We start from the raw sequence: 16,025 nt of genomic DNA on the forward strand, positions 1-16,025 counted from the left end.
GATAGTGATGTGAGAGAGATTAAAGGGAGCGTTGGAGTGCAAGATGGTCAGCTCATGGATTCTGCTAGGAAGGCTCGATGGTATAGTGGTGTGTTAGAAGCGGCTGAAGCGATAGATGCGGTGGTAGTGCAGAATGGTGGTTCCCCTGCTGCTGTTCTTTCAGTGGGGCAGGGGTTCTTGGAAAAAGGGTTGCTTTCTTTCCTTTTTCAGGGTCCCTCGGCTGGAAGGTGGAGCAGATGCCTCCAATGCGCTGATGCTCCGCGCCTACGCTTTAGTTTTCTTGCTGCCCCCTCTATTCTGTCGTTGATGGTGGGATTAAGGAATTCGGTTTTTCCGAGGACCTCCCCTTCTGCGGGTGTGAGGTTTGGGTGTGGGCTTTTGGAGAGCGTCGAGTCTTCTGAGTTGGTCGCTTCTGGTTTTAGTGCAGCTGTCGATGAAGCTTCTCCGCCGCTTCAGGTAGACCCGCTGGTTCTGCCGGAGTCTCACCTTTCTTCGAGTTTGGTACCTGTGGTTGGGGGTGCGGAAGTTGCAAGTTCTTCACTTGAGGAGGGGCCTTCAGCAGAGGTTCCAGTTCAGCAACCTCGCCGGCGGGGGCGTCCTAAAAAGTTTCCCCCTTGTCAGAGACCTATTGTTCTGCCTCCGGTTCTTGAGGAGGTTCAGGAGGATCTTTTCACCTCTACACCCTTGGCGTCGGAGGCTCCAGATCAAGCTAGTGGAGGGCGTTACTTCACGCGATCGAAAAAGACCTGGCTTGTTGGTAAAGTCTTGGGGCTAGAGTTTGAGGGGAATGACATTGATGTTATTCGAGGTCTGGAAAAGGTATACGAGGAACACTTTATGTCTTGATTTATTTTGTTTCTATAGGGTTTTGCTTGTATAGTCTTAGGGTCTTCTTTTTGGCTTGTATCCCTTGGCTTGGTCTGAATTGTTTTTTTTTTATTATCTGTCAAGCTGCCTTGGTTTTATTGTGGTTGTTCTCTCTTCTTAAGGGTTTTGTCCTTAAGGGTTTTTTTGTGGATAATAATATATAATCCTTTATATTTCAAAAAAAAAATAATTGATATTGATATTCCGTTCATTCAGTCCAAAAGAGCACACACACCTTCAGAAGAAATCAACACGCAACAATAAAATAAAACAAAAAGCTTCGCTGGTTGCGATTCATTGGGAGTTGGGTTTGGCACCCCACCTATGGGGCTTGGCACCCCACTTTATCAAATACGGAATTTAAAGTTCCGTATTCTCCATATTGAATACGGAACTTAAAATTCCGTACTGTATTTAAGCATGCGTGTCACATTTTCAACCACTCATTATATACTAAAACAGATACGGAATTTTATTTTCCGTATTGATACGGAAATTTAAATTCCGTATCTATTTTAGTGGGGTGCAAAGCCTAAGGGTGGGGCTCCAAACCCAACTCCCCGATTCATTCGAAGTTGATACCAACCTTCCTCTGTTCCACTTTTCACACACTCCATCATTTTCCCTCATTTTCTTCCATTTTCCCGTGATGGCCGTTGCGGCATTCAAGTCCTCTTCCAGAAGAGGAGGAAACCACTCTTCCACCACCGCACCCGCCGCCGCCACGTCATCATCTTCCGCCACCAGATCCTCCACCACCACCACCGCCAACAACAGAGCTCCGGCTCGGAGGTCGAGGAGCGTCAGCGCGTTCGCGCGGAGTACCAGCTCCGATGACGTTGCCACTGAGTTTCTCAACAAGAGGAACAACCCTCTCTTCGACGAAACCGTTCTCGAAACTTCAACGCCGGCTCAGGCTGCATCCAGCGGCGGTGACAGGGGGCGTTCTGTGGCCCGAAACTCCGAACCGGGTCGGAGTCTCTCCCGGGTTGACACCGGTCGCCGGACGCGTTCCGCTTCGCAGTGTCCGGTTTCGCGGCGGAACTTGAGTTATTCCACTTCCGAGGTGTGTATCAGACTGTAATCTACGTTAGATTGTTCTTTCAGTAACAGTTAATGCTACTAAGGAAAATTCAATTCAATTCATTTGCATATTTGTTGTTTGGGCAGAGTGAAGCGGAAAGTAAAGGTGAGAGTGTTATCAAATTTGGAGGGAGTAGTAGAAGAAGTGGTTTGGTTGGAAGAAGTGATTATGGTGTGACAGATAGGGTGAAAGATCTGAACACTTGGACTAGTCTGCATTCGTCTGATGAAGTCTCTGATTCTTTTACTGGAACATTGGTATGTATGATTCTTCTCTTGCTGGTGTGTTTTTGCTGTTATAGAGTACTAACATGGATATGAGTACATGGCATGGATTTGGGATACCTGAAATCTTAAATATCATAAATACAGGACTGTTAAATCTGTAATACATGTCAAATTAGTATGTAATTAATGTGTAAATACAAAAACTGGCATGGTTGAATGTGTTCTGAGCTGAAACTTGGGTATTTGCCTATTTGGCATCCCTTAGTGAAGTCGGTATTTTAGTCTCCAGAATTGAGTTTGCCCAGAAAGTACTTAATATAGCTTTTGTGTTTATGGGAATTGATTCATTCTAGTTGCCTCATTGTTTTCTTTTCATTATCCCAAAAGTAATTTTAATCAAGGCTATTTAAATATCATTACCCTGGAAAAATTATTTTTCTCGTAAATGTAATTAAACATAAATCACTTCACTTGTCAACTCAATTTTTTTTTTTACAAATCAATTTAGTTCGAAATTAATGACAAGCTGACCCAAACACGCACTTAAACAAAAATGAAAATCAATTTTTAAGAAGTTAGAATCAACCATTGTAGATATAATAAATTACTACCTATCTTGTTGTGGCATTCCTGTCTGTATTGGGGCATTGGTGTAAAAGTTTAGATAATGAAAGTAGAAGAATTTGTAAAGTGCAATTAAAGAGTGGGGGAAGTGTTCAACAGTACAAAAAGTCATGTCTGACGCAACCTTGCTAACTTTTCGAAGTGTTAGTTAGTCCTTCCTTGAGTTGAAGCATATTAAAATGATTGAGATGAGGAATGATTTACTTAATTGTTCAACACTAATTTTGTTTTCTTGCAGTCTGACTTGCAAAACCAAAGCTGTGATGATGTGGTTTCAACGGCTAGCTCTGGATTTGGTTCTGATGAGAAAACTATCAAAGCAGTTTATGAACAGATGAAGGTAAGTTATAGCCTTGCATTCATTGTAGTAGTAATATCCTTTCATGCTTGAAAAAGACAACCCCACTGTTTCCAAAAAAAAAAACTTTAGAAGTTTTATTTTGTTTTGAAGTGGTTGTTGCTAGAAGGTAATTTTGTTTTGAAGTGGCAGTAATATTAATTATTATTTTTAATTCTATTGTTGGCTCTAGATATTTCTTTTTTCTACCAAGTGGAATGTAAGTAAGCATTAATGTTGTGAGAAGGTAACTTAGTTCTGTAGATATATTTTCCTAAAATTAAGATTATTTAATGATTTCTTAGTGCTTGTGCAAACCTTAAATCACAACCATTTTGGATTGGATGCAGTAATTGTCAATTGATGCCATTATATGTTTATGTAGATCCTTGTATCTTCATCTAGGAAATTTCAGTCCATGACTTATCGTTCCTCATAGGGAGAAAATTGAATGTTTCTATAGTATAAGACCTGGCAGAAAATTGGCAATTGTTCTTTATGACAAATAGGTAATTCTTGGTATAAATTTGGGTCTTCGACTTCTTCTGCAGTCAGTACAAACAGATCACCCAGAAGCTGGTGATATATATGAAACAGTTCGCACTGAAGTGAGGCGTGCTATTTCTGAGATTCGGATTGACCTAGAAAGTGTAAGTTTCATGACCTCATGACTTTCTCTTTGCCTGCTTTAAGTCAACTGGATCCATTTAATTGATTTATTGATTTAGCAAATGGTGATTTATACTGTGTGCCACTGCTTAATGGAAAGCTCCCCCTCCCCTTTCTGTGTGTGTATGTGTGCCTAAGACTAATGATTGATATCAATATCTGATGAAGCCATCAAAGTAAAAGGTTGGGTAAGAGTACACTAATTATTATTACTATAAAGTTGCTCCTAGCTGAGCACCATTACAAAATGGAGCAAAGAGGACCACTTTATCCCATATAGAAGGAATTGCAAAAAATTGCCCTTGAAAGTTCATATACTGCCAACTGTAGTCTCTTTTTCCCATTATAGAAACAACAGTAGAAGTTGAATATGTTTTGGCCATGGGTCTGAATTGAGGACTGCACCACCAAATGCAGCTGCAATATTGCAGTTATGGTGTTACCGACAAATGTATCACTCTGCTCTTATGGAGTGATTTTAAATATGGGAAAAGGCTATAGTGTAACACTGCAACAGCTGCATCAAACCATAAGGCCACAATTGATCTCAGCAAGGGCCTCTTTGTTTGATGTAAACTTAAAATAATTTTACACTGCAATGGCCACAAACTACATTGCCACTGCAATGACTATATCCGCAACTAGAACTACAAATTTTAGAACCATGTTTTTAGGCTTGGGTTTTACAGTATAACAGAATCAGCAAAGTCAGTTTCTTTGAGAATGAATCATGAAACATTCGGCCAATCATCATTTGTGAAAAAAGTCTTCAGGTGTCAATGCATTTTCAAATGTTAAAGTTGCATTGCCGGGGTCTATTTCTTCAATGCAACTTTACATTTTACATGAATTGTAGCAATGCCTGCATTTCTTGTGAATTTCATTTGATTTTTATTTTTGTATTTCTTAATTTATAGCTTTCTACGGGTTGTGAATTCTGGTTGCTCATCACATGGTCTGAGTGCTATTAAGTGTTCATGCACGTACACCAATGTTTTTATGCTACTCTGTAACTTGTTTCTGACACACTGGATTTCAGGCTATCCAAGGGAGTAATGCTACAGCTATTGCTGTTACCAACGTGGCTAATATATCTCCAGGCTTGGTGAACCCTGGTAAAGTTGAATTGATTTTGGAGACTAGAAGAGAATATGCCAAAAAGCTTGAAGAGGTAATATTTCCTTTTATACTTGTAGATGAAGTGTGGTTAGCTTCTCTTTCTTTTACTTTTTTTTTCTTTCATTTTTAATTCATTTTCGCTCTATTGTGTAGTGGATGGTCATCTCATAGTTGAGCTTGAGTGTGGGTATCATTGATGCCCTAGAACATTTTGTTTGAACTCCCTTTATGCTTTTATGTTTCAACTTTCAAAGTAGCTACTAATTTATTTCCTTTTTCTTTTCCATATCAAATTGCTACATTATATTTTCCCCTTTGTATTTTTCCTCTTTCGGTTATATAGTATATCTGTTTTCTAGTCTCTGCTCTTTCAAATTGCACTCTATTAAGTAGACGTTGTCATACTTACAGTCCCGGGAGCGTGCTAGAAATATTAGAGCAGATCTAGCTGTTGAAGAACATCGTGGACAAGAACTGGATAGAATCTTGAAAGAAGTTCTTCTATGTCCCATGACCCCTAATGTGCAAAAGCCTCGTCCAGCAAGAAAAGTATGTTCTATTGTTCTTTTTTAAATTTGTTTAGCTAGCCTAATACATCTTTTCACACTTGTCGTGAAGTGCATTAATGCTTTTCCTACCATAGCGTTATATAGCATGTATGTTTTCTGCATTGTTCATTGGTCATTTTCTTGCACTTACATATGTATGAACATTTTCCTGGGTGGGGTATAGGTTATAAGTAGAAAAGATTAGGTTGAAAGATTGAATAAATGCAATGGTTGTCTTGTTTTAGATCAATACCAAGCATAAACTTCAGTAGCGTTACAGGAAAATATAGAACATGTAGCTACTCTTTGTTTCTGTGCATATTAAAGCAGAATAGAATAGGACAAAAGGTAAGAATGCGGTATATTTTGATTGATACTACTAAAAAGGGTGGGACAAATGAGAACAAAACAAGCTGTCTCATTCTGTTCTGGATGTGTGCCACACCCTACCTTCATCTTTTATGTATGCATCTATATGGACTTCTCATGGATGGGAATGAACTTTTACACTTTAGATTTGTTATATGATTTTGTACCACAAACTTAAAAATATTAAATAGCAAATATGGCATCTCCTTTTCAGGTTTTGAAAATATTAACAATTTCCCTTGTTGATGTTTTCAATCAACGATGCAGATAACTTTGATCATATGCATTCCATTCTAAAGATAATATCGTAGTTGTTGCCATAGATTTTTGGGAACTATTGCTTGCTAGTTCAGCAAGTGTGCATGATTTTATGTTATTTGTTCTATTCCATTTTTAATGAACCAAAAACATGGTGACAGTCTAGCATTGAAAGAAGGAAGATGTCAAAGCGTCTCGAGGAAGATGCCAAGGCTTATTTTGATGAGTGTGTATCACTTTCGACATTTGATAGTTCTGACTTTTCATCCCAAGAGGACCCTCCACTCAATTTGGTTGGTCCACCTATTCCATCTGGTAGCCATGCTTGTTTAGCCCAGGCAAGTTCAAATGCTTGAGTTTCTAATTTCATAGCTAGTTTCCTCACTAATTAACAGGTCCCTCTTGATTGCCTTTTTTGAATAATAGTTCTGAATCCATTAACAAATTAATCGAATAATAATACTCAATTTACTGAAACTTTTTCCACCGTTGAATCTAGCGCAGCTTATTCCAACCTTGAAAGGAATTGTTCTGGAAATAAATGTTTTACATTTTAACAGGAATCAGGCACCCGCGAACAATCCCTGAATTTAAATTATGAGATTTCTCAACCACCTTCCAGCAGAAATACTGTGGAAGCTATTCACGGTCATGTCAGTTCAATCACTGGCAGCAGAGACACAGGTTGCAATCCCTGCTTCTCCTTTGCACAGAAGTCATCTGAAACCTCTACCCTTCAACAATACATTAAAAAGTTCGAAAAAAGTATTACGAAGTTGCCAACTATGAAATCAAATTGTTCTGATCTAAATGACTATAGTTTGCAATCATCAGCTGAGAGCTTGTTGATTGATAGGGTACTACTGAAAAATAGAATAGAGTCTGGTAGTTTGTTACTCTGTAGTGGTGGTAACAAATTGTCATCTAAATCTTTTGGGATTGGGATTTGACTTGGAAGAGTGGATTATTTAACTTTTGTCTGTGCCTTGTAATTTTTGCCATTGTCCTTTTCACAAGTGAATATATTTCCAAATGTAAATGTGAGTTGACTGATTGTACATTAAACGAAACTGAATGAAATATAACGGAATGAGATGAATTTCAATAAATATCCTTTGTTTGGACATTTTATAATGAGACAAATTTTATTGTTTGGATAATGAACGCAAATAGAATGAATTATAATTTTTTTTATTCTTAAGTTACTCTTACTTTAAAAGCACTAATATATATATATATATATTTTTTTTTTGGTACATCGGAAAATTAACAAAAGTGAAACAACAAAAGAAAGAAAGCACGGGGACTAGCGCATGGTTAGTCTATCCTTCAACAGAAAATACTCCAGCTCCGGAATTTGATGGTAAATAATAACATTCGATTGAATGGATTTAAGTTGAAATAATAATAATATAATAGTAATAATATTAAAGTAAAAATGTTCAAAAATAATAATAATATTAAAGTAATTGTAATAATATTAAAATATTATTATAATATTTATGTGTTTCTTGAATAGTTTGGTGTGTTTTGCTTATAAGACTTTTAAAATTGCCCGAAATTCAATTAAATATGATTTTCAAGTATATTGACATGGTTTATTTAGTAAATAGGCCCTTTCCGCCTCGAGTCTAAAGTAAGATATACGTCTTGCAAAGTTGGCGAAACTAAGATAAGTTTTTTCCATTTATGCATTCTCACTCTAACATTTTCCAATGTAAATGAATTAGCATTGTGGAGTTATGATATATACACACCTCTCCACTTCTTTTCCATCTTCATTCTATTTATTTCTCTCTTCTTTATCAATCAAATCACATATCACATCTTTACTTTCTCTCTTCTTTCTTCCTATCACTCTCTTCTTCCACCTCTCCATATATCAAAAGTGAGGTGTGAAGATATAATTATCCAGCATTGTGCTAGTGATAGTGAATTTAATACATTTAAATGCAAGGAAAATGAGGTTGGACTGTTACGGAATTGGGCATGCTAGATAACTCAAGCATGCCCGACCTATGGAAATTCCAAGGTACGTCGCCCGCCTACAGGGCCGTGTACAAACATTTTGTGGCCTAAGGCAAAAATGTTAAAATAATTTTCTTTCGTAAATAATCTTAAAAAGACTTTATATATATATATATATACATATATATATATATCATATAAATTACCAATTTTTAATATCAATCTCCTAGTTTTTTGAGCTGCGAAATCATTTATCTATGTTTTATAATCAAGCAATTCTAACATTTCACTTTCAATAGATAAATATCTAACTCATTCAATCTATCTCGTAACATTTTTGACTTTATATATGATTTCTTTTTTGACATAGACTTTATATATGATTTAAACAAGTTTAACTTTGAAAAACTACTTTCAGCATATAAAACACTATCTATATTTTAATTTTGAAAAACTAAAGATATATAAATCATAGAAAATATTAACGGTTATAAGTAAATACAAATTAATTTTTCAATTTTGGGAATGTAATAATAACAGATGTTTTATTTATTAGTTTTTAAAAAAATGAAAAATTTGCTAATACAAATTACTACTACTACTAATAATTATTAAACTTGCAATTCTCAACCAAGTGGGTTGGTGTAGTGGTTCAGCACTTCATCCTTTAAGCAAGTGGTTGAGGGTTCGAATCCCAGCTCTTGCGAATAGAAAAAACTCTTTGGCCAGTCCCCTACCGCTTAGTGCGCTGACCGTGGGGCGAGGGATTAGTCTCACGGCTGTCGGCTTTGGGGATATCTTGGTCAAGACAAAAAAAAAACTTGCACTTCTCACGTTACACTTCTTAGTTCTCACATTGCATTGCCAATGTTGTAATTAATATGACATGATTTTCCATTATTTCAATATATCTCTTAAGTCTCAATAGTATATACTATATATGTATTAATTTTTGATTTTTTGGGGCCTAATGCATTATTTTTTTGGGGGCCTAAGGCAATTGCCTTATTTGTCTTGTGGCCTACAAGGCCATCCCCCGCCTAGGTCATGATAAGTTGTCGATCCATGGCCAAGCTTCGTCGCCGAGGCCTCATGTCTCCTAACTTGGAGTGTTGTGGACAATTAGGGTATGGGCCGACCAAGTTACTAAATCTTAGCATGTTGACCAGGTACTTACTAGTATGAGTTGGTGCAATGTTATAGCATAAATTATTACTCCCTCCATTCCTAATTGTGAGACCTAATTTTAAAATTTTCATGTCCCTAAATATAAGACCTTTTACAATAATCTAGCAAAAACTATTCTACTCTTCCATGTATACCCCTCACATTAATTGTGTGTTTTCAATTCCAAAGTTTTAATTATCACATACCATTAATTAGTGAGAGAAAATGATCTAGGGTAAATATGAAAGAATGTATGTATTTTTAAAAAACCAATACACTAATTAGGTTTTATAAACGCAATTTTTTAATAAACGCAATTTTTTGTATTAGGTTTTATAATTAGGAACGGATGGACTACAAAATTGGACAAGCTCACTTAGCCACCACAAAAACTGAAATAAAAACAAATTAAACAAAGGAAAAGACATCGAATTCCTCCATTGAACATCTCTATCATTGGATCCAACCCACTAATTACAAAGTGAAACACTTGTTTTTCCTTTTTATATTAAGGGTTCATTTCGTGGTCAAGACTCAGACATTATATGATAGAAAAACTAGATAATAACATGATAAAATAAGAGCATAACAGACTTTTATCTTAGCTTCGGTACACACTAGATAACATTATACTATTAAATCCTTTGTTTGAGGTGGATCAGAAAATAAGATATGACATATTGTTGGCCCAAAATGTTTGGCCCAAAACGCATGAAATTTGGCCCAAAGCGCATGAGGCAGTCGAGTATGGATCAAGGGAATTACGAAGAAACGCCAAGTTAGGGGAGTAGTCGAATTCGACAAAGGGACATTGGCAACCGTTGCTACAAACACGGGCACATTTAACACGTGCAGCATTGACTGAGTCAGTTTCTCACCACGATGATCGAGTACGTGGCCAATAAGCAGTTGAGGCAGTTGAAGAACACGATCTCCACCACCATGCATGGAACTTCCGGGGCAAGCATCAGATCGTGGGGGAAACCAGACCCACTAACCCATCCATTGAGGAAGAAAACCGCCAAGGACACGCGTGACATGAAGCTCTATAAATAGGAGAATCCAATTCAGAAAAAGGGTTCCCAACTCAGCTCTAGAAATCACTAAAAAAACTCTCATGTCCGCATCAAAGAGACTCAACGAGCCTAACGTGATCATGGAGGAGTACGTTGACGAACCAGCCATTTACGATTCCTGCATTTAGATTTTCGAATTTGTTGTTGTTACTGCTTTTGTTGGATTTGTGGTCGAATTCATCAATTTGACTTTGTGTAAAGCTTTTCAATTAGTGCATTTTACCTTCAAGCATTTTTGATTATTTTGCGTTTTATCTTTGAATCTTTACTTCTTTTTATCCCTCGACACACAGTTGTCGAAAAACCCAATTTCACACGCGCTTTGGCAAGACGTTTTCCCAAAAGAACCCTTAATTCGCAAAACTCTTAAACTTTTTCCAGTCGAACTTGGAAGATGTTTGTTTACCAAATATCACGGTAAACAAATTGGCACACCCAGTGGGACCGTTTTTGTGAAAACCAAGTTTTACAGAAGCGTTTCATGTGAAGTCTTATTGTTTTTGCTGTTTGTTTACTTGCGTGAGTTAGTTTATGCACTTGAGAAGCGGCAGGACAGTAAGTATGGCGAATAATCGAGGTAGAACCTCCCCGCAAGGATCCAATGTGGTGAATCAGAATAGCCCTGGTGGGAGCAGTAGTAACAATGAGGAGGATTTGCCCCCTAGGACGAATCTTGGCCTCACATCACCACCTCAGGGTGTAATGATGTCAGCCGTGGCTGAGATACCTATCTCTACCGCAGCTCAGGCCGTCACAATGCCAACTGTGATGAGGGGAGTGGCCAACATGGCCCAAGCATCCTTTATGCCAAACCTTCCTCCACCTGCGAGAGATATGCCCTTTGGCATGCCTACATCATTGATGCATGGCTTGCAGGGCAATTATTCGACGTTCTCCGAGAATGTGCCACCTTTTGGGATGCCTCCATTCGGGGCAAATGGCACAATGATGAATTTAGGAAATCGAGTGAGCCCTCCTGGCTTTGCCACGGGGCAAAGTTCGCAAATGTACCTGCCCACGGGTATGAACTCTGGGTCACTTCAGGCTATCAAGCAGCAGTTCGACGATAACCAGCACGAGATGGTTAACATGTTATCTCGACAGATGGGGGAGATCTTCAACCCCTTGATCCAGAACACAAATGCCAATAACCAAGAGTTAGCCCATCAGATGGGGCGTTTGGCTGAAGGTATGAAAAACGGTAGAAAGGGGGGGTTTGAATAACGTTTTCAAGATAAAACTTCCACCTTAAAGATTTCAACAAATCTTTTCAAGAACTTAGTGCTAAAGATAAGAGATAGAAGAGCACACAAGGATTTTTATCCTGGTTCACTTGATAAATCCCTCAAGCTAATCCAGTCCACCCGTTAAGGTGATTTCTTCCTTCTTAGAATGAAGGCAATCCACTAATCAGGTAAAGTGTTACAACTGCACTTGAAACCTACAAGTGACTAACAATTACACTGACTTAGCTCACACTAAGATTCACTCTCTTAGTCTTCTCTAGGATCCGATCAACCTTGATCTCCTAAAGGTAACTAAACAAACTGTTTAAGAAAGAATGTTTACAAGAGATTTGCTTCTGAAAAGCTAATAGTAAACACAATGAATTCAGATGAAAGAATGCTTGAAGGTTTTTGAATATAGCTTGCGCGTGTGTAATTCTTCCAACAACATCTTTCAATCTTCAACCTCTATTTATATTCCAAGGATTAGGGTTTGAACGCTGCATGGAAATGCTACCGTTGGAGGGCAGTTCTGGAAATTCCAGCTTCTGCTGTGGCTGAGAACGTTAGGTAGGTCGTCAGGAAAGTGCATTTGCTTTTGTACTTGGATAGTGACTTGACCTTTAAACCTAGGAGACTTTTGATCAGGGGAATGCTTCATGTTGGAACTTGTGAAGCCGGTTGATCAGAGTCAGAGGGAAAGCACAGATCCTCTGAACGTTGTATCTTCTGATTCTGAACTCAGAGGGAAGTACATGGTCTTCAGAGTTTCTTGCTTCTGGACATCAGAGTTTCCACTATTCAGCTTCTGGATCTTCAGAGTCTTCTACACCATCAGAATATCTGAACCTTCAGAGTTTCTTGGTTGTCAGAACTTCTGGATCTTCAGAACTTCAAGTGACTGAGTCCATATCAGAGCTTGTATAACTTCAGATCTTCTGAAGCATTTCTACTGTTCAGAGTGAACATAGATGTTGCGAAAGCGTTGCTTGGGTCACTCTTTATGCACAGTGCTTCTGATTTGTGTGAGACTGAATTGAGGTCAGAGCCTGTAAATAGCACACTCAGAAAAACACGTTAGAGTACCATAATTGTTCATACTCAAATGTTAACTTGTAATCATCAAAACATAGAGTTGTACTACTCGATCAAAACTTGATCTTACATTGGCGACAGCGTTAGGAGCACAAAACGAGATAACACCTCTGCCGAGAATCGAACCAATTCCACCAGTCGCAATCCCAGCTCGCAGGCTCGTACAACCCTACCAACACGTAGGACAAAACCCTTTATTCGAAGAAAATGAAGGGGGATAACCAGGGCCGCAGAACGTATACATGGTAAATAGGGATGAGCACGCTGATGGAGTGTTGGAAAGAATTCGACACCAAAATGCTGGGGGGCAACAAAACGTTGCTGCTGTGGTCGAACAATTGCTAAATCAGCACAGTTTTAATGTAGGTTTTGCTAACAGACCCCATTTTGTTTCAGCCTTCACTGAAGAGGTTCTCGATGCGGAACTCCCTAGAGGTTGGAAAGTCCCAAAGTTCACTAAGTTCTCTGGGGACTTAGGGGAGTCTACTGTGGAACACGTGGCGAGATACCAGATTGAGGCTGGAGACCTGGCCATTAACGAAAATTTGAAAATGAAGTACTTTCCAAGTTCTTTAACTAAGAACGCGTTCACATGGTTCACAACCCTTGCTCCTAGGTCAGTCCACACTTGGACACAATTGGAAAGGATTTTCCATGAGCAGTTCTTCAGAGGGGAGTGCAAAGTGAGTCTAAAGGATCTGGCCAGCGTCAAAACAAAGAATGCCGAATCTATTGATGACTATCTGAATAGATTCAGGATGTTAAAATCTCGATGTTTTACTCATGTCCCAGAACATGAGTTGGTTGTTTTGGCCGCAGGTGGTTTAGAGTATTCGATTAGGAAGAAACTCAACACGCAGTATATTCGAGATATGTCTCAACTCGCTGATAGAGTAAGGCATGTCGAATTACTCAAAGCGGAGAAAAACGATGAAAGAGCTAAGACAACTCACAAATGGCCTAAAAAAGAGAAAGTGGCCTACATAGATACAGAGTTGGTGTGTCCAACACAGTACAATTGCCACGAGGTCACCCCCGAAGTCGACATCAATGACATCAATCTGGCTGAGCTCCAGCCAGGAGATCCTTATGTGTGCAAGGCATTAAGGTGTGTCCAACATAGATACAGAGTTGGTGTGTTCAACACAGTACAATTGCCACGAGGTCACCCCCGAAGTCGACATCAATGACATCAATCTGGCTGAGCTCCAGCCAGGAGATCCTTATGTGTGCAAGGCATTAAAGCCTTATGAAAACAAGTTGGGAGAAGAATCTCCCAAAGACAGTATTCCCACTGTCAAAACTGATACTTTTGATGTAACCAAATGTGATGCAATTTACGACATACTTGTCTCTGATGGTTTAATTGTGGTCCCTAAAGACCAAAAACTGCCTTCTCCTGAACAGAAGAAGGGCAAAAAATACTGTAAGTATCATAACTTTTTTGGCCATTGGACCTCACAGTGTGTTCGTTTCAGGGACCTTGTTCAAGGAGCACTGGATTCTGGCAGGCTCAAATATGGCGAAAAGACTAAAGGCCAAGCGAAAGTCGACTCTGATCCACTCCAGAAAGCTGAAGCCAATTATGTGGAGCCCCTCCACATTTGCATGGTAGATATCACCGAGAAGCTCGACTTAGGCTTGATTCTGGAAGAAACAGAAACAAAAGAGGTGGCAGTCGAAGCACCAGTTGAAGAAGTTAGCTTGGAAGAGGTTTACCCCAAAGCTGGAGAAACTCTTGTCGAGTTCCTGTCTCGAAACCAAGATGGAGAAAAGGAAGTCATGTTGTGCCCTAGATGCAGCGCTGTTTTCGACAAGTCAGCAGCCAAGGCTTACCAAGACTCTGAAATGAAGAGGCATTATCAACAACAAAAAGCACCTGTGGCCAGAAGATTGACTTTCCCTCATGAAGAGGTCGCCACCCATATGGATCAAGATCGAAAGGGGAAGAGCAAAACCTATCTCCCCAATACTGAGGTGCCAAAAAACCAATGGTTCCGGTCAGCACCACCTAAACCAAAGCCAAGGCAGAAATGGCAGAAAATAGACTTGGGCCAAGGATCTTCATACGTTAACAATTCTCAGGTGTCAAGAAACTACTCCTATGGCTCGAGGAACTACTATGGGCCAGAACAGATGACCAGGACCCAATTCCGACGCTTCTTAAGGAAAAGAAAGACGGAGCGAGAAAGGGGTGGAAAATTTCGATCCCTGTGGGATATCAAGCCTGCAGATGCCTCTGAAAACAAGTCAAGCGTGGCATCTATCATCAATCATTTAGACCAGGCCATCAAGCAAGGGATGACCCTGCCAAACCCCATTCAAGAGAAGGCAAAGGTGGCTGCTGGGGATGAAGATGAAGACGAAGACATGCTCGAGGACTTCGACGAAAGTGATGGGGAAGACCTCAACATCATTTGCATAGTGTCCATACTCCCGGCTGACTTCGACCGAGTATCAGAGGTCATTGAAGGCAACGAGGACTACTATGTCGAGGAAGAGGCAGATGATAACCTGTTATGCTATTATGTCATGCAGAGAGGAGCTGTTGAAGACGACAAGGCCATTTTCCAAAGGCCTTCAGAGCACATGAAGAGTCACTTGAAGCCATTGTTTGTGTGGGCCAAAGTGGAAGACAAAGGAGTCAATAAGATACTTGTCGACGGTGGTGCTGCTATCAACCTGATGCCCAGGTTCATGATGAAGAGGTTGGGAAAGACAGAGACAGATTTGATTCCCCATGACATGGTTTTATCAGACTATGAAGGCAAAACCAGCACCTCCATGGGTGCGATCATGCTGAATATAACAGTAGGGACAGTGTGTAGATCGACCTTGTTCATTGTGGTGCCTTCAAAGGCCAACTACAACCTTTTATTGGGCAGAGAATGGATCCATGGAGTAGGGGCAGTGCCTTCTACCCTACATCAGAGAATCTCCATATGGAAAGCAGATGGAGTTGTCGAGAATGTGCAAGCTGACCAAAGTTACTATTTGGCGGAAGCAGGCTATGTCGACAAGAAGAATTTTGAGAAGAGTTTGACTACAATTGCCCCACTTGACACAGTGGCCAATCAGTATTTCAACCCTTACTCAGAGTACTCAGTGACACTAGACCCAATTCGAGGATTTCACCTCAATGAATCATGCAAGGTGGATGCTATGAGTGGATGGCACAGTGACGAGGAAGAAGTTGCTACTAAAGAAGTGGCAAGTGATGAGGCTGCCACCAATGTGGCAACACAGCACAATGATGATTAATTCGAGCTTGGCTCGGATTTCAGCCTACGCGGCCGAAAATAGGATGAAAACGGCTCTAGAGGCCGACAAAATGGCTAAAAGTATTGCCATTAAAAGAAAGTTTCAAGTTACAGTTTCACCTGTCGAGATG

The 16,025-nt window shown here is 39.5% G+C and overlaps 1 protein-coding gene across 1 annotated transcript; it reads left to right on the top strand.

The window, feature by feature from the left end:
• Positions 1-1,448: 1,448 nt before the first annotated feature.
• Positions 1,449-7,211, top strand: LOC130745230 (uncharacterized protein YMR317W-like). Its single transcript, XM_057597393.1, has 8 exons — positions 1,449-1,933; positions 2,038-2,208; positions 3,041-3,142; positions 3,691-3,789; positions 4,848-4,979; positions 5,339-5,476; positions 6,264-6,440; positions 6,663-7,211. Exons 1-8 carry the CDS (start codon positions 1,517-1,519, stop codon positions 7,050-7,052), a joined length of 1,626 nt encoding a protein of 541 aa, XP_057453376.1. The 5' UTR covers positions 1,449-1,516; the 3' UTR covers positions 7,053-7,211.
• Positions 7,212-16,025: the final 8,814 nt, after the last annotated feature.

The sequence above is a fragment of the Lotus japonicus genome, chromosome 3 (genome assembly GCF_012489685.1).
Source record: "Lotus japonicus ecotype B-129 chromosome 3, LjGifu_v1.2".
Lineage (NCBI taxonomy): Eukaryota > Viridiplantae > Streptophyta > Magnoliopsida > Fabales > Fabaceae > Lotus > Lotus japonicus.